At 36.5% G+C, this 19,547-nt stretch overlaps 1 protein-coding gene across 10 annotated transcripts in view; it reads left to right on the plus strand.

Moving 5' to 3' along the window:
• Nucleotides 1-602: 602 nt before the first annotated feature.
• The window catches only part of Grik1 (glutamate ionotropic receptor kainate type subunit 1), a 379,975-nt gene continuing 361,030 nt past the window's right edge, over nucleotides 603-19,547 (plus strand). For all 10 annotated transcript variants that reach the window (XM_076867150.2, XM_076867152.2, XM_076867151.2 and 7 more), the window contains exon 1: nucleotides 603-720. In XM_076867150.2, the coding sequence (XP_076723265.1) occupies nucleotides 603-720 (118 nt within the window). The remainder of the gene's footprint in view (nucleotides 721-19,547) is intronic.

Here is a 19,547-nt window from a genome sequence, read left to right on the forward strand (position 1 = left end):
TCTGGATCCGTGGGGTTGGGGCGGGCAGTAAATAAAGGGTGGGGCCAACGAGGGGAGGAGAAAAGCAAGGATTGAAAGAAGCCAGAGCGTGGCTCGGATCCCAGTTAACCTGCTGGAGCTCATCAGGCTTGCTCAGAGACCCTGCACCAACTCACCCAGTTCCCTCCTTCTTGGTTCGCCGTTCCCCCTTCCTCTCCTTCACTGATTGCACCCTCCACCAATCCACCCCCTCCCACTTTTGCATCTGACCAGAGGACGAATGAGGGAGACGTTCCCGCAAATTGGGGCAGCAACTTTACTCAGCTGGTCTCTGGGCTCAGGCAGCAGGAGCGCGCTGATCCTCCGCGGTCTGCGGCCCAGGGAGGAGGAGCAGCAGCAGTGATGGGCTAGCGACAGGAGCCAGGAGCCCCGAGTGAGCTCAGCCTTGCCATCCAGCTCCGCGTTCCCACGCCGGTTCCCTCCATCCCGCTCCGTGGGAGAGCGGTCAGGGTGCAGACCCGGAGCATCCAGGGAGGATGAGGCGGGGACCTGGCCCGAGTGGGGTGCATCTCGCGGGCGTGCGGCAACCGCTGTGTTTGGGCATGAATTAAGAAGCTAGGAAGATGGAGCGCCGCACACTCATCGCCCAGCCCGGGCTCTGGACCAGAGACACCAGCTGGGCACTCCTCTATTTCCTGTGTTACATCCTCCCCCAGACCGCCCCGCAAGTACTCAGGATCGGTGAGTGAGCCCGGAAAAGCGCTCCAGGATGCGGGCTTTGGGGATGTGGTCGCTCCGCTCGGCCAGTGGGGGCACAGCGGGTCCCGGGCGAGGCGGCGCGCGCCGGCGCAGGGGCAGGTGCTGGGGTAGTGGCGGTCAGTGCGCGCGGAAGGCTTTCACGAAAAAGGGGGAGTCGCGTCATTACTTCCCTTCTGGCGGGTGCCAGGCTTCCCAGAGAGGTACGGTTGGCGGGTTTTTCAATCCGGGCTCCAAGAACGCGGGCAATAGTGCGGGTATCCAGGCTCTTCAGGGCTGGCACTCTACTCGGGGCGTGAGGTTGTGCCCGGCTGCTGCTGCTTGAGTTACATGCCAGGATGAGATCTTCCAACCGCCTGAGTGGACGTCCACCAGTCCAAATCCACATCCCTGGTCCCTAGCAGTCTGGCTTCTGCGGCTCCCAAGCATGCCAGGTCCTCAGGAGTAGAATACTCAGACCCTAGGGACATGGGAATATCCCAGGGACAGCTAGCCCAGAGCCTCCAAGTTTCCCAGTCTGAGTAGGGTTCTTCTACGTGGAGCCTGCAAAGTCCAGAGGGTTGCAATGAAGTAGGGCCGAGTACCAGTCTGACTTCTGACTCCTTCAAGAAGTGGAGAGAACGGTCCCCCATTGCGCTTAAGTTTCCCCTTGCTCCCAATCTACTCTGCCTACCAGCCACTGAAGATGATCCAATCCCCAGTCCAGGTAATGCCCTGCAAGATTCTTAGCTTTAATCTCAATAGGTGAAAAAATGTAGAGAAATGCTGAATGCGGGAATCCTGGGGCATCCCAAAGAGTGCAAAAGACAAGGAAGACCCACACAGGGGGTGGCATGGACTCAGGTATCAAAGGACACAGCACCCACCACCACGATTTAGTCTATGGAGGTGCTGGGTAATCTCTGGGCTCTTGGGGTTGGCAAAGCTCTTCATCTTTCTTTCCTTTCAAACTTACCTAGTTTCACTATTTACAGTCTCCGTGTCCTCCTCATTCCCCTGCTAATCTTTTTAAGAGAGACAGTCTCAGGGGCAGCCACAGGTGAAGCGCTGACTAATACCATATAGATCACTCAGTTCTCCTACTCAGGCAGAAAAGACCAAATCCCTAATATTTGAGGGCTTCTATCTTATACCTCTTTCAAGAAACTGAAAGAGTATGAAGGGAGAGGAATTCACTCCCATAGTGACCCCTTGAGAAACTGGAATTTCTCAATAATTCTACTTGTCCTGACCTTCATTCAACTAGCTGTCTCTTAAAAAAAAAAATCAGAACCAAGAATTTTGTCATAATTGTTTTGTTTTGTTTTGTCACTGAACCTGTCCATCAAAAGAAAAAAAAAAAAACAGTTTAGTGATTTGAACTGCATTTTCTCCAGGTATTTGGGTCTAATTTTCAAGGAAAAAAGAGGTCTCAAATACTAACTTTTGCTACAGACTTACCTGTTCTAGACTGGACAGTAGGGTAGCAAAACTCTACTAATAGAGTTTCCCAAGTATTTTTTTTAACAACAAATCATCACTACTTATAACTAAAATATCATTTACCTGAAATATGCAATAGGCTTTATAGTCTGGTTTTTGGATGGAATGAATAGTGATTGGACTAGTAAAAAAAAATTGTAAACTATGCAAAATAAGTAATGAATATGTGTTAAAATTTCCAATGTTTATTAACTTAATTGGTACTTTGCTTGTGTATTATTCATTTTTGAAAGAGATAAATCTAGGGATGTTAGGAATGGCTGTACTAGTCAATATCCCTCCTGAACAACAACCTTAAGGTAGGACTTTCCTTTCTTATATTCCCCAAACCTAAATTAGATCAATAAAGGGGGATAGAAGAGAATGTTTTAAGACCTATTTGTTCTCAGATCTGAATATTTATCCAAGCTCCAAGCAATCACAATCAACCTTTGAAAAGTAGTTTTCAAAGTGAAAACAACCAATATTATTCACTGAACTTAAACTATATGCCACAAGATAATGAGATTTCCTTTTCTAAATGAGATCTAAAATGTACAAAGTAAAATTGCATGCTCTAGTGTTGTTTATATGCAGTACAAATGCCTCACTCTTTTGACCCTGTGTGACCTGTGGTTGGCATGGGCACCGCCATCCTGTATGTACCTAAGGACCAGCACACACTTTTAAATGGATAATTCAGTGCCATGGAAACCAGCTTTAGCTCAGAGAAAACCTGCCTTCTACAGTGAGTTTCTTGTATCAGTCAATTCCAACAGTGAAAACAAAATATCAAAGGAGTTAGGGACAAGCAAAAGTGTGTGTGTGTGTGTGTGTGTGTGTGTGTGTGTGCGTGCGCGCTCGCGCATGTAAAGAATTAAATTGCACTTTTTTTTACATTTCTTATTCTTCCCCTTCCCAACAAACCACCAATTATCCAACTAACCAAAAAAAGGGACTCATGATTATTAACTTGCATGTTTTTTCAGTAACTTAAAATATCCAGAAATCAAGCAAAGCATAAACAGTAGGTGCTAAGTATTATCCATACATGGAGAAGGCACTCAAATTCTTGAATGGATCACTGGTCTACTGTTCTTGCAAAAGAGTCTGCTTAAACTTCGTCCAGTAAGGCAAGATGCAAATTTTAAGATAGAATTTATGTATGCTAAATATATGATAGATGGTTGGGAATGCATATGCTTAAGTTTAGCACTATTGTGAACATACATGGAATAAGATATTACCTTTGTGGTCTTGTGCAACATTTAAGAGCCATAGAGGGTCCTGAAGAGCTGTAGCGCCTAAGCAACAGTACTAGACTGGAGAATTTTCCAAGCAGGTTGCATGGTAGAGAAATAGAGCCACAGCTGAAAATTTGGGGGGCTGCTGGGTTATTCCTGCCTCCCTGTATACACCAGTTTATGTCAACAACCAGTTAACTGTCACACATGTTTAATTGTACTGTGAGGTCCACTATCACAGAGATCCCCCTAAATGACCAATCAATTTGTCACTAAGAGAGCAGAATATGGATAATATTAGTAGAAATGGTAGCCCATTACCATTAATAGAGGTAGAAAGAAGTTGCTCTGTGTACATATGCAACTTCTAGTGTAGACATGTCGAATTTATAATAATAGCAGAAAAATATGTTCAATAGTATGTTTTATGCATCATCTGAGCAAAATAAATAATAAGAGCATAGAATTGAGTTAACTAAAGGGTAGCCAGGTTTTTGACACATGATTGGTATAAGACAAGTAGGCTTGGGTCTCATTGCTATGATTTACTGGTGTATGTCTCAGACTTATTCAATATCAGTAGGCCTTTTGTTTTTACCTCCAAGAACTCAACTCAAACTATTTTTTATTAATTATAAAATTGTTATGATTAGTGAAAATTAATAGAAATGGTACATGAAGTAGAATGTGAAGGGTCTTTGAAGGGTATCCACATATATTAGTTGAACTGTAGTTGTTAATTTTTATTGTTAATTTTTACTGTCATTTTCTTTCTGAACAGGGATTTACAAGCTGGTGTGGTATGTCTTTGTAAGACACTTAATATTTCTGAGCCTTAATCTCTACATCTTTGAACTGTTAGTATTGCTGCCTGCTTTTCTATTTCAAAGAAGAGGGTCAAAGACATTACTTTTGTAATAAAAAAAAACCATTAAATAAATAGTAATTAAATTCTCCATATAAAGAGAACTATTGTGGAAATGTATATGCACAGTGTCAATGTAACTGTTCAAATGATTTCATTTCCTTAGGAGAGGCCCAAATTTATTTGAGTCAATCATTATTTTGGTTATGACATTATATTTCAGTTTTTAACCCAATGATGACCAAAGTCCTAAGTAATGTTTATATTTGCTCATATTTTTCATGAGTATACCAAAACCTGTGACTTTATTCTCTGAGCTCTCGATTATTTCATAATTTTAATACCCATTCTTCATTCAACAAATATCCATAGAGTTCTTACTCCTCCATCATGAGCCAGACACGATTCTAGGTGTAAGATATACAACCAAGAGCAGAAGGACCTTAAATGTCTGTTCCCTTGAAGCCTGTGTTCTGGTGATTTACAATTTATGGTACCACTGAAGTTTTTCATCAGACCTTAGATGCAGACACTTTAATTTTTTTTCCAAATATCGTTTTTGAAGAGTGTTGAGTTAATTATCTGCTACCAATTCCTCATGTCGACTGCATCATCAAGTGGTAAGTTCAGGCCCTCCCATGTATAGAGCACAGACAGTATGAGTTCACATTGCCAAATCATGAGCAGGAACTCAGAGGAGAGTTGCTTTCATTTAGGAAAATCTGTCTGGGTTGAAGGCCATCCTCCATGGAAGAGACATGTTTATGCCTTGGGAAGCATGGTGGTTCTCCTATTGACTTAAAAACCTCAACTGTCCCGTGAAGGACATGCAAAGATATGTGATAATGTATAGTGCTTGGCCAGCATTAATGCATTTCTATAAATGGACAGGTCATTTTCCTTGCTATTTTATCTGCGTCATTCATCTTTGAGTTAATATTGGTTTTGCAGGCCTGATGTTAACACTACATAGATCTTACCTTTAGCTACTTTTCTTGTATGATTTGTGATCTACTGTTTCCATTGAAAAGAACATAATTTGCTATCTTTTCCCAAGTTCAAACACTTGTTGAAATGCAGGAACTTGAAGCTAGCTATTCTGATCTCAAGTTTTAAGCTCCTTCATTGAATGATGCTGTGTGGTGTATGGGTTTGTGTGTGCACTTAGATAGCTGTGTATACTATAACCTGAAATCAAATATAAGAAATTAGGTGTTGCTTTTAGTTATGCAGGAATAACTAAATAACTGAAAGTTAGTACAGTTTATATTTGAGACCATTAGCATCAAATAAAAGTTGCTACCATCATCAGACTATCTAGAATTTCTCTTTAGAAGGATTCAAGAAAAACAATCAAGTAGGAGAGGAAGCCTTGCTACCTGTGTCTAGAAAACATACTATTTTCAGTTAGATTGGACAAGTAGTTGGAATGGTTTTAAGGAAGATTTAAGGATATAGGCGTGTTGAGTCCCCATATTCTTCCCCTCCTTTTGGGTTATTTCCCTGATAATTATCTGTATTACATAGAAAATTTTATCTACGTCCTAAAATTTCCAACTGTTATTTGGACTAGAAGAAAAAGTGATGAAGAACTCTGGGAAGAAGGACATTCACATTTCTACATTCACATTTCTAACTGCCTTTTTAAAATTGACCAAACTTGAGAAGATCATTACATTATTTTTTGTCTTCAGTTTTATCTATGGAAAATGATAATCAGTGCACGGATTTGTTGTAAAAATGGAATGTGATATCATCTATAAAATGCATGTCATACTGTAGACCTTTATGAAGATGCCTACTTCTCTCTCTTCATTAATAAACAAGGTAGCCAGTCTATATTCTGGAATAGTCTGATCAAGTAAATCTGGGGAAATACCCTTGCTTGGAATTTTATGAAGTATGTTCATGTATTGAAGGCTATTTGAAATTCTGCAGGAAAAAAATACTGTTTCTTTTATCCAAGCCAATATCACCTCCATATTAAACCTAAGAAAGTTCCTAACTGAATCATAGCTATCCACTGAGCTGATTCTCCAGAACACAGCAGAGGGAACAGTGACTGGCAAAACCATTGACATCTCAACACATGCACTGAAACTCACAGGGTCACGCTCCCCTGGCTTCTCAAATCCGACCCAGAGGCTGTCATCTCTTATTTATAGAACATATTTTTAAAAATCTTTGAAGATTTGTAGTTTAATGCTTATTCCTCTCATTATTTAAAAAAACTAGTTTTGTAAAAAAAAAAAAAAACACCTTTAAAACCATTTATTCTGAAACTCTATGATTTGTTTCACTTAAAATGTGACTGGAGTCATTTTCCTGGTATTTTTTTGTTTGCCTACTGGACTTGCTTATTGACAGTGTGTTAAGTTGAAACATTATATTATATTTACAATGACTTTTCCAGGAATATAATTTGTGATAAATTAAAAGTCTGTCTATATTTATAGTCAACTTATTAATGTATTTATTTTTAAATATATATGATTTTTTACAGTGATGTATTTTCATGAAGAAACATTCAAATTAAAAGAAATCTATTGCAGCTACATTAACTTCATGAATTTTTGGTCTTGATTTCCTACTACAATCAAGTAGTTACATCCTATCATCAACATTGGCATCAGCATTGTCATATTTATAAATACTAAGTCAATTGGAAACAGTTAATATTGGAGTAAAAAGTTAAGAGATAAAAATATTTGATTTTGTAATTTCATGTATTAAAAACTGAAAAACTAAAAGAATAACTTTTAATTTAAAAAACAATACGTTTTCCAAATCATTTGGTAACATTTTATTTCTTACTTTTTGTTCTTATTAAAAATTTAAGATTTTTTAAAGTGATTTGCCTAATACTATAGTAGTATATTTATCTGTTAAAATTAATTACAAAGCAGGATTTAAAAGCAATGATATTGACTAAATACAAAATAAACTCTTATTCATCACAAATCACTCTCATAGAAAACACCATCCAACAGTTTGAAAACATTTCTTTTAATTCTTTAAATTCTTGTGTATTTTGTGTGTGCATTGATTGACTAAATTTGTAAGACTAGTAAATATTTAGAACTTTTGTTGAATTAGTTTATTGAACTAGTTTATTGCCATCAGATTGGGGGAAGCGAAAACACAAAATGAAATACCATGCAAGAGCCCATCAGTACTCTTTAAAACTACTGAGTCACGTTTCAAAATAATTTGACCATGCTAAGTTTTCCACCAGAATTGCAAATATTTGTTTTTATATCATAGAAATCTGATGATTAATTTTATTATTGTCCTCAGCTATCAATTGGAAGACTCAAAGTTCATTAAATTTACTATTTGTATTTAATATGCATCATTTATTACATTGAACAAGACCACGAGTAAAGACAATGTTAAGGGGAAAACATCTATATTATTTCATGATTGATTAAAACGGAATCCATGCATGGGTTGTTGGGTCATTACATACACATATTTCTTAGTGCTGTCAATTGAAATGGCTTAAAACACTCCAGGAGCAACAAGGAGCACTTCTGGCACCACGGCTCCTTGGAAAAATGATAATTCTATGAATGAGAAAGGAAATGTACAAGATGACTGAGATCTTGTAATGCCAGAAAGTGAGGAGGTGATCCTTGGAATGATGGTTATAGTAAGAGGACACACTAACTGACTGGCTGGTTTCACATGCGTCCATGCTGATATAGATAAATGATTAAATACAATGATGGGGAAGAAGAGGCAACTCTCCCAGGCAGAAGAGGCAGGTGGTCAAGGTCTGCCTCACCAGTGCTGAGCCAGGTTGATTGTATTTGCACTTGATGAGATGTCATGTGGATGGAACTTTGTTTATCTGGTTACCTACCCCCCATCATAGAACCCCCTCTAATCATAAGAAAATAGCAGAAAACTCCTAATAGAGGGGCATTCTAGTAAATAACTGACCAATACTCATCAGAGAAGTCATGGTCATAAAAAGGAAAGTCTGGGAAATTCTTACAACCATAAGAAACCTAAGGAGACACCATGAGAAATGCAATGTGGGGTCCTAGATAAGACAATGGCACAGAAAGAGTCTTCAGGTAGAAGCTAAGCAGTCTGAACAAAGATCAACATTCCTTAATAAGAATGCATCAGTATCGGTGCATTAATTCCAACAAACATCATATTAATTTAAGATGCTAATAACAGGGGAAACTGAGGCTGGACTGTATAGGAACTCTCTTCACTGTTCTATTTTCTGTAAATATAAAATGTTTTAAGAAGTAAAATCTATTAAAAAATAAAGACTCAACCCAGATACTTATTTCTAGGGTGACTGTTCTTACCTGCTCTGTAATTACAGCAACAAAAAAGAAAAAGAAAAACTATTGTCCATCGCATACAGTGTGCTACTTAAAGAGCTTTCTAAGAATATTATCATTAAACTAAAGAAAAAGAATTTGATATCGGAAAAACCATTAAACAAATAAACTTTATATAAAAATTGCTGTTGAAGAAAATGCTATCACTATATGTCTTCCTTAGAATTCTGCAGTGAGTTTATAAAAAAGCACACACTGGCTGTTTCTATCCATTAGCATATTGGTTTTCCACTATTATATTCTTTTTTACTTAATTAAATACAATTAATTAATATATATGCTTGTATATTTATCCAAGCATTGTAACATACTTTGTTAAAGGCATTGCATTACGTGCCAATGTCCTTGAATGGAAATTCACAGCAAACTATTTGCAAGAATTCCTTTCTTAGCAAAATTGTCTAAATATGCCTTTAAAAATCAATATTTAATTCCCAGAACCGATGAGGCACTTTAGTACTTCATAATTCAAAATGGAGAAAGGATGGTGAAAAGCATGTTTTTTTTTTTCCTTTTTTGGTTATTTTTAATTGAGAACTCAATCACAACTTTTAAGGATTTTCTTTCTTTTTTTATTTTTCTAATGTTAAACTTTAAAAATGTTGGATTAGATATTTTGGCAATCCATAAACAGAAGTTGCAGTCTGATGACCTGGTCACATGTGTATTGTAGAAGATGTTACTGTACTTCATCTTCTAAAAATGGATTAGTGAGATGGAGCCGCCTTTAAGTCTAAAGACAATATTTGCCTTTTGAATTCTAGGCAGTGTGTGTTCCTTTTGTTCTCAGGATATATTTGAACCCTAAGGCTCTTTCTATATATGCTCACTGAATTGGCAAGAACCTTTTATAAACCATTGTGAATGTTCAAGAGCAAGAAATGGATAAGAAAAGAATCATAAAGACTTATGAAATGAAGGATCCATTAAATATGATCCTTACAATGAAATTCATATATTAAGATGGAAAATATTTACAAAACTATATGAGCATGGTATAAGATGTCACATTCTTTGGATTGGGACTTTATATGATTGTACTTGCTTATTGATAAGAACTTTTAGTGAATGTGGAAAGAGGAAGTCCACTTGTTTTGTTAACATAGTAGATTGAAAGCCAATATATATTTTTTCAACTTATTTCCTGTTGTTCTTTATTCAATTTAAAAGTGATTGGTTGAAGCTGCTGTCCTATAGATTCTAGATTAATGAAGCCATCATTAGTATGCTTATTGGCAAAGTGAAAAGTACTCTGGAATGAGTGTATGTCCAGCCTTGGTGTTTCTTAGTTTGCCCAGGTGGCATAACCTATGGGTAAATATACTCCTTTTTCTGTCAGAGGGTAGCTGGTGGTGAACAGGTGCATGTGTGCATCAGCAGATCTCATCCAGATCTGCAATCCTCACTATAGTGTCTGCTCTACTTTGTTGTCACTGGGATGCATTGAGATGCTCCACGAAGATGTGCAACTTTATAGTTAATATTAATAATCGCAGCGTTAAATGTGTGGAACTCGGTTCATTTCCCTGTAATTAAATTTAACTAGGCACACGAGTCCATAATTTCACTGGGTTCACCTTGAGGTCCTCACTTTGGATATAAAATGCACATTTTTATGAATCTCTTTTTTCCTTTCACCCGACAGAGATTAAAGTTCCCTGACTTTAAGGGACAGGCACCTGCCATTCCTTCAGAGCATCCATGGTGTAGCTTGTCCCATTCTGATGCCGTTTGTTGACCTCTAACTCCATTGTATCCCCTGCCCACATCCCTCCTAGGAAGCCCCACAGCCTCACCTTGCTGCTGTTGACACTTGAAGATGCAACACATTCTTCTGCTGGTCTCTCATGTGGGCTATTGATTCAACAACTCACCAGGGGGAATTCACGACACACGCTACAGCATCCAGCTCCCGTAAGGTTAAAGGCCACTGGTTATCTCAGGTCCTTCCTGTCCAAGCCCATTCTGCCTCTATCTCAGTTCTCCTGGACACACCTCAGTGGAGAAGTGTACCCCATGGTTCTCCTTCCCTCTTGGAGACCCAAGCACCATGGACAGGGACCTTCCTGAGCATGATGATCTCTGGTCCTCCTGTCTTGACTTCAGGTGTCTCAGCTGTGAGAAGGGAAACAGCAAGCTGCATTAGTATGTTATTACATATTTATTTGAACTCTGAAGTTCAGACTTCAAGCATTGTAGTGGTATTTAAGGCAATGATTTTTAAATTGAAGCAAGGAAAAGTAGTGGTAATAACAATGAGCTTTAAATTTTAGTTTTCCTACTTGTATAACAGAAAGAAAAGGCTGTAAGAATCAGGACAAATATTCTTTTTCTATCTGACTGCCTTTCATTCATATATATGAATATAAGTATATGTAAATAAAAATACTAGTGGATATATCACATATTAAACAATGTACAAATGTGTATATGTGTACTTATTATATATTATTTCCATTAGTGTATATAATAATGAATTGAATGTACATATTATTACATATATGTATTATATGTTATTACATGCATTATAACAATGCTACACATAGAATATATATAATATGCATACATTCATATAGAAGCATACATGTACATATATAGATGGATGTGTGTTTTTATATCTTTCCATTAGCATACAAATGTGTTACACATACCTGACATATATTTATTAAATATAACTACAATATATGGTACCATGCGTATTCATATATAAATACATATGATGGATATTAAGGTTTCAGTTTGCATTTTTTTTCTGTACTTAAATATTCCACCTGGGAGGAAATCATTTGAAGCTATCAATGCTTTTTGGATAACTAGGAAAGGGCAGGGCCACAAGCAAGTAGTCTGTGACTGCTGATGCCCGGGGCCTAAGGAGAGTAGAGCGTGGAGGCACAGGCACATGGCCTGTAACAACTTGGTACTTGGTTGTCTCCAAAACATTCTCAGGCAACAATTACATTTAAAATATTTGTTCTATGGCCCAAGAGAATATCCCTGTTGGTGAAATTGAACAACAGGGAAGACTTGACATCATCTAGGACCCAATTAACATGAAGAGAGTGATGATATCTTGCTGCATCTGTGGAACACCTGTCATAAAATGGTCAGTATTAAGCTACAAAGAAAAGACCTTAAGGCAAAATAACGACTTAATAGAAAATACAACAAAATTATTATAAACAATCATTCATTATCAGCTTAATGCATTCAGTGTACTCTTCTCAAAATTATAATCAAATATAGACATCCTTTTGAACAAGCTATAGAAAACATATCCATTTTTAAAAAAACAAAAATATTTTACATCATATATGTGCAAATAAACCATTTAAAATGTATAAATAAATGAGAAACAATAGTACTTAAGATTGGAAGAGACTTTGTAGATTTTAAGACCCAGCTTTCTCATTTGAACAGTAAGAAAACAGTCCCTAGAAACTAAACTTTGTATCTACACTCAGTAAACAAGCCACAGTTCTTAACTCTCTTCTCAAAGGTATTTTCTTGCAACTACATCTTTCTCATACAACTCACTTGAGAAGAGTTGAAATTCAAAATGAATGAATGAGAATAGCAACCAGCAAATAAAATGCACAAAAAGTTTTAGAGTGCATGTAGCACAGAGCTAATCAGTATAGTTTCTATAAATCAGAACAGTCTTTGCAGAAATGTTAGTTTTGAGAGTTTTATAAAGAACAAAGTGGATGTGTTGTTCAATGTTGCAAAGAGTTGAACCCAAGGAAATTCTAATACTCAGGGAAAATGTCAATAAGAAATTTTAACAGAAATGTGTTAAACTATACATATCTTTATATTTTTTAAAATTTCATATTATCTAGGCACTTCTGATCAATTTATTTTACAATCACTTGAGTGTAAAATAATGTCTTCATATTCAAAAGGATCCAGAAAAAATTTAACTAGCAATTACAAATGAGTGGGATATCATATAGCAATTTTGAGCAATTAGTTATACTGCCATAATATTTTTATTACTGTAATATAATTGGAACAATTCAAGTGAATATTATCCTTTACTCAGGCTAAGTATGTGTGCCTACAAGGAAAGAAATCTAAAGAATAACATCTACCACTCACTTTGTGAGACATTTTATACAGAGTCAAAGCAGCAGCCCGTGGTATGGAAGGCTGAGATTCATGAGCCCACCCCACATCAGATGTATGGAGGGGAAGGAGGAGTTCATGGTTTTTGTGATGCTTGGACAACAAAATCGGTGAATAATTCCTGGAGAGCATGCTATAATAAGTTTTCTGTGCTGTTCCTGAAGTCTACATTGCCTTCTGGTGCATGTGAAGTAATCTTTCAAATGGACTTCAAGTTTTGCAAGTAACATTTGATATTTTCTGTTCCCTTCAGAGGATGAAGTTTCAATTTATGTTTCTGCACACTCTCCATTATTTAATTATTTGTTTATTCTTCTATTTATAGTGTATCTTATTGAAAAATATTATAAAAGGCTAACAGAAGTCACCGACAGGTTGAATCACCTGGTAACATATATGAATGAAAAGAAAGGTAAATGTGAAATGAGATAAAGGCTGGTATGTGTTTCCTAAAAATATGCCAAAAGTTAACCAAAAAACTTTTATCTATACTTTCTAGTGGATGAAGGAATATGGAAAATAAGACAAAAATCTCAGAGTTCAGAGGGTCTAGCTATATCGATAAATCATGGGGCTTTCAGGCTAAAAACCATGTAAGAAACTCATCCTGTGGTCTAATTAAAGGGAAACCATGTGATATTGTAGATAATAACCCTATGATAAGATCAGTAATGCATTGCACACATTTTTTTTTTCTTACAAAGTGCCCAATACAACTTTAAGACTCCAAATGATAATAAGAACACTTCTCCAAAACATCTGGTGTAGATTTCTCAAGCCTTTGTTTTAATCTAGGATTAAAATGCTTAATATCCAGGGCAATGGATGAACTTCATGCCAACCATTCCTAACTGTTGCTACTTGAATCTGAACCTTATTGGAAGGGAAACAGCAGAAAGTCAAGGGATGGGCAGTGTGGTGAAGTGTCCCTTTCTGGGTAAAGGGAGATGCATGAATGTTAAAAACAGGGATGAAGCTCTTCTGTGAAACTGAGAATCCCCAAAGAGATGCTCTGTTGAAGAGATTCCCTCATGTCTATGGAAATAAGGTGCCTAGAGGCAGGGCCAAGGTTTTATACAGAAAATATCTGTGAGTTCATCATGGTCAATGAACAAATGAGCGACTGTCAATTGTTAGCTGGAGATCAAGTTTGCAAATATTAGCACTATCCGGACTGGTCAAAAGGTAAAATAGTTGGGGAAAAGAGGAAAAAATAAAGCTCTTGAGAAATCAAATTCAAGTAAATTCTATGATAGGTAAGTTGAGGATTGTACACTGATTTCCTGTAGGATCATCTATAATCCAGTAATATGTTTGGTACAGTCTACCTGTCACAGTGATTGGGTTTTAGAGCAACTGGTCTTAGCCTTTATTTGTAATGGTAAACATAGAACAAAACATGTTGAGAGGCTGAGGGTCAGAATTTACATGTATATGTATGCCTACTGCTTAGATAACAATTTGTATTTTTAAATTCTTTTGTTTTGCTTTTATTTTGTACCTTTTACTTGCTTAACTGTGTGCAGTTTCTTTTCTTCTTCTTCTTTTTTTTAAATTAGGATCTACTTTGCATTTGGTTAACAATAAAGCTAAATCTCTCCTATCCCCTTTGAACCTTTAGATACTTCTCTATAATTCTAATCATTTCCTCCTAGAAAAGCCTATTTTATCTAGCAGGACTATCGATTGTATAAGGTTGAAGGGGAATAACTTTAAATATTGTTCGTTGATCTGCCTCCTGAATGCCAAATTTGTCCACATTTCTTCAGACTCCTAATTCTAGAGAACCGCAATGCGTTTAGGATTCAAAAGCCAGTATAACAAAATCTGAAATGTAGTGCTTTGGTTTAAGCTTTTGTTCTTCTGTGGATACTGAAAAGAAAACTTTCAAGTTTATAGGATTTCCTGATTTTGTTCTTGGAAGCAAGGAAATTCTCATTAAAACTTCATGATGTATTTTATTTCCAGAGCCACACCTCTGTTACATTGAGTTGAAAAATAATTTGATAAATCTAAGAATCACTGTTCCAGCTGTAAAATGCCTTGGCAAGCTACAAATCCAGTTAATGATAGCTTTCTTCTATTCCGTAGGTTATCATTGCAATTTTTCCCCAATCTTTATCTAGTTTTCTCTCTTTCAATCATTATTATGAATGCAGTACACAAAAATTATGCAGAAGTAGGACTTCTCTATTATAGCTGCCTGAGAAACCCTTAAAACCATTATTTTCACTGAGAAGTAATGGGCGGGATCGGGAAACAAACAAACTTCTCCAGGGTCTTTGAAAGAAGGAAATGTGACATTGTAAATTAATTACTTACCAACAAAATCAGCATTATATTTTAGTCTACTGACAGCATAATTTATATTTAGTCAAAAGGAAATGTGGCAAAATTCCTTGGGAAAGTCACATTTATACATACACTTACACATCGCCAGGTGGCACAGAATCATGTAAATCAACCCACAAATCTTTCTGGGTCTTCAAATGATGATAGTTTTCTGCCTCACATAGATACCCAGGCAAACCATGTTTTGTTCTGTAGTTTGGTCTTCTGTGCCAAATGCTAATATTTGAAGAACAACTAGAAAAAAAGAAAAGTTGCCTAATTTTCTACATATTACCTCAGAAAGCTTCTCAAGAGAGTGATTTGCTTAGGGGTCTAAAACTGTAGGACCCAAAGAAGAAAATGAAATTTTGAAAGACTAAGAAATGCCATAGTATAGCTAATGAGTTTAAACTTTAGTCGTTTTGAAACCAACTTGACATTTTCCTTTATTTCTTTAGAGAATAATTTAAATACATGTAATTTTTAATATGTAAAAATGAAGGAAATTGGTTAAAAAGAAAAGAATAAAAAAAAGATGTTTTAGGGTCACTCCTAATAAGTAGAGATATTTTTCTCTTAGGGTTGCTTTTCTTGAGATTTGTAGTATCCATTCAACATTGTTAAAGATGTAACAATTTCTGTGTAATGAAAAGCAATGTAAATATACATATATATATATATATATATATATATGTTATATATATGTTTATTAAATTATTGGTGGCTATAAAGGACAGTAAAGGTATGCATTTATAAGATAATTATAAAATTGTTTATTTTCCACCTGCAGGGATAATTTTTTTTATAGTATTTGGCATTTGATGAAGAAATATAAGAAATTTGTTTCAAAAATTAAAATACGAACCAATCATGATGGCATCCACCTGTAATCCCAGCTACTTAGGACACCTCAATGGAGTATTATAAATTTAAGACCAGCTTCTGCAACTAAGTAGGACCCTATCTCAAAACTAAAATTTAAAAAGTTCTGGGTAGGTGACTTAGTAATATGAGTGCTCACCTAGCATGCACAAGGCCCTGGATTCAATCCATAGTACTTCAATAAAAAAAAATAAAAATAAATGTGCTAATGGTTTTATTGATTCACTTTATTTTTTTTAGAAAGAGTGAGAGAGAGAGAATTTTTTAATATTTATTTTTAAATTTTCGGCGGACACAACATCTTTGTTTGCATTTGGTGCTGAGGATCGAACCCAGGCTGCACGCATGCCAGGCGAGTGTGCTACCGCTTGAGCCACATCCCCAGCTCCTTATTGATTCACTTTGAAATTCAAATATTACTGATGGAGATAGAACATTTGCTCTCCATTTTGATTTGCCATATCTTCATTAGTACTCCAAGGTGGAAGCTAGTTATTCCTCATGTAAACATTCAGGTGATATTAAAACTTAGGCTAGATTTCATACACAAAGTCAAAGCATAGGGAAGTGATTTTGTATTTAACTAGGGAGCAGAAAAATACACTTTGTGAATACGTTGTACATTTTAATTATCTACATAGTATATATTCGAATAGTTGCCATTCCTTTCTTTGATGTTCTGTTCCTTTCAGAACAATAGTACCACTCAGAAGGAATATTTTAGTGTGCCTTTGAAAGAAAAGGTAATCCACTTACCTACAAAATCATTCCCAACCCACCTTTAGGTGTTGAGTATCTGGTACCTGAAGGAATACAAGAAGTGTATTGTGAGTATCAGTTTTTAAATTAAATTCTCAATTTACTACAGCTAGATTCTTTTAGAACTTTGCCTAATTTTATTTTTCATGCTTGCAATATATGTTAATTTGCAAAGTTGTATTCAAGTGAGCTATGTGCCGGGAAACAAAACCAAACTCAAAAGACTTAATTAAAAGAGTAGGAAACCTGAATGTAATTTTAGATATCAGAAGTCTGACCTATGCTGGCCTGTTATTTCTTAATTTATCTGATTTATAAAGACTCAATTTTTACTTGAAATACCCTGGGGAATGATTACAGATGAAGATATTTTTAAAACGACCAAATCAAACTATTAAGAATGGCAGCAATTTAAATTAATCATGTTCTCTGTGGGCCATGCAAGGAGGTCTACATGCCCAACCATTTCTTTTCATTGTGAAGTACATGGGAAAAACTTTGTGCTCACTTTTCAATAGCATCATTCCATTACACTTCCATATTAGTTTGAATCTGTCACATTTTCCCTATAGAACAGTGATATTCAACCAGGAGTGACTTTTCTCCCTCAGGGGACATTTGCCAATGGTTTGAGATATTTATGTTTGTTTCTACTTGTATGGGTGGGGAGCACCACTACTGCCATCTGTGGGGTGGAGGGCAGGGTGGGCAGGCTGCTAAACATCTTACAACATTCAGGACAGTCCCCATGACAAAGAGCCAACCAAGACAGAATGTCAAATGTACTGAGGTCAAACTTTAGGATAGGAATTATGAAAACAAACCTAATGTAGATTTAGTGTAGATGTTTTGGAAACCTTGCTCCAGAAATATATAGATAAATATAACAACCAATCACATGTTCTCCTATAGAATCGACAGGAACAACACATCATGGGAATGTTTTGCCTTCGTTCAGGGATGTAGTTTTTTGTACATCTTCTTGACCAGCATTGTGTTACCTCTTCTCATAACATGTACATCTGAAATATGGAACAGATCCTGCAGTGAGCTACTGAATCCTCATGACCCTCAACTCTCCAGTCTTTTTGAATGTCTGTGATGGGTAAATACTCGTGAACATAGTGAACTGTCTGTCTTCTTGGAGCTTACAGTGTAGAAAAGTCACATAGATATGAATTAGATGAGCACACAGATAAATATTTCATTGAAAACTGTGAACAATATTATGAGTGAGAGGTTCATTATAGGAATAACTGACAAGGTTTCAAAAAATCAAGGGTGCTCTCCCAATGTAAGAAATCATTACGTTTTCTGAGTAAGAGAAGTACAAATTGACTAAGAGACAAGGGAGAAAATTCCAAATAGAAGACCAGAACATAGGAACTCAAAGATGGGAAGTGTGTCTTCATTGACAATTCAGCTCTTTCATCAGTGCTTTTTGATTGACTGTCTGAACACACTCTTGAGTGTAATGTCTTTTTCTAGTGACCCTTTCCAGGTAATGGGGAAAAATAAAGCTAGTTCTTTGGTTAAAATTGAAATTTTATTTAACCAATAGCTATTTTCCCCAGGGACAAAGTTTAATTCTTCTCTTTGAAGAAATAGAGAAATGAGATAGAATGTTCTTATCATCCCCTGAGTGATGATGAACAAAGGGACCAAAGAAGAGAAGTCCTTGGGGGGAAAAAATCAAAGAAAAATATTTCTTTTTGCCTAAATCTTTGTTGATTCTCATTCTATTCTGCCTCTGATCTAGTCTCTGTTCCTCTCCTGTCCCCTTCCCTAATCAAAGAACCCACGGAATCAAAGAATGTCAGATCCAGGAGAGATTCTCAAATTTATTTTTATTTTTTACAAGTTATGGAAACTGAGGCATAGAGAAGTCCTCTCTAACATCTAGTGTGACAATAAATACTGTCCTGCAGTGTGTTGGTCCTGCTAACAGTTAACAGAAACTTTTCAAAATGTTATGCAGGTTTAATCGACCTCATTTTTTAATATGGTTTAAGGATGAGTCAAATGAGAATATCTAATATTAAACCTATGTAGCTAATTACACAGCAAGCAGAGTATTATTGCCAACTATTATTGGTTAGAGGAATGCTGCCTTTGCTCTGTGAAGAATTAAGATGAATAGGGTGTGCTGTATGTCTCCAGTCTTCCCAAGCTCAAGAAGATAAAACTCACCTGGAACATGTTGCCTAGGTGTGTACTTTTGAACCACCTTGAGATTTACCTCTACTTCACAGATTGCTGTAATGCTGTAATATTTCTTGTGAAGAGTCTAGAATATATCCTCTGGGTGCATAGATACTAATCTTCTGTGGTGGCTGTGGCCACACTTCCTCTAATAGGAGATGGTTTCTCCGGTAGCCATGATGGTCATTTTTCTCATTTGCCACTTCTGATCCCCTCCACTATCCTTGAACCTCCTTTGACCCATTGGAGTTGCAACCAGTGTTATTATTGCCTTCTGATTTCACATTGCTTTTGGCCAATGGAGAACACCATCATACTGGAAGACAGGAGTGGAATGTGGTTTAATATTTTTTTTTATTTCTTTCGCTCCCTCTATGTCATGATTCCCCATGAGCTGCTGTGGCTAAGGCCCTCCTCAACCTGTCTTAACTTACTTTGTGTGTCTGAGTGTTTGACGTCCTTGCTCCTTCATCCCCTGGATGGATAATTTAATGTTAGTTTACAAGTCTTGCTAACCCAAGAGTTACCTCACTATCCTTTGCCCTCTTCTTAACCTATCACATACTTATAAAGAACAAC

This window comes from Callospermophilus lateralis, chromosome 10, assembly GCF_048772815.1.
Source record: "Callospermophilus lateralis isolate mCalLat2 chromosome 10, mCalLat2.hap1, whole genome shotgun sequence".
Classification (NCBI taxonomy): domain Eukaryota; kingdom Metazoa; phylum Chordata; class Mammalia; order Rodentia; family Sciuridae; genus Callospermophilus; species Callospermophilus lateralis.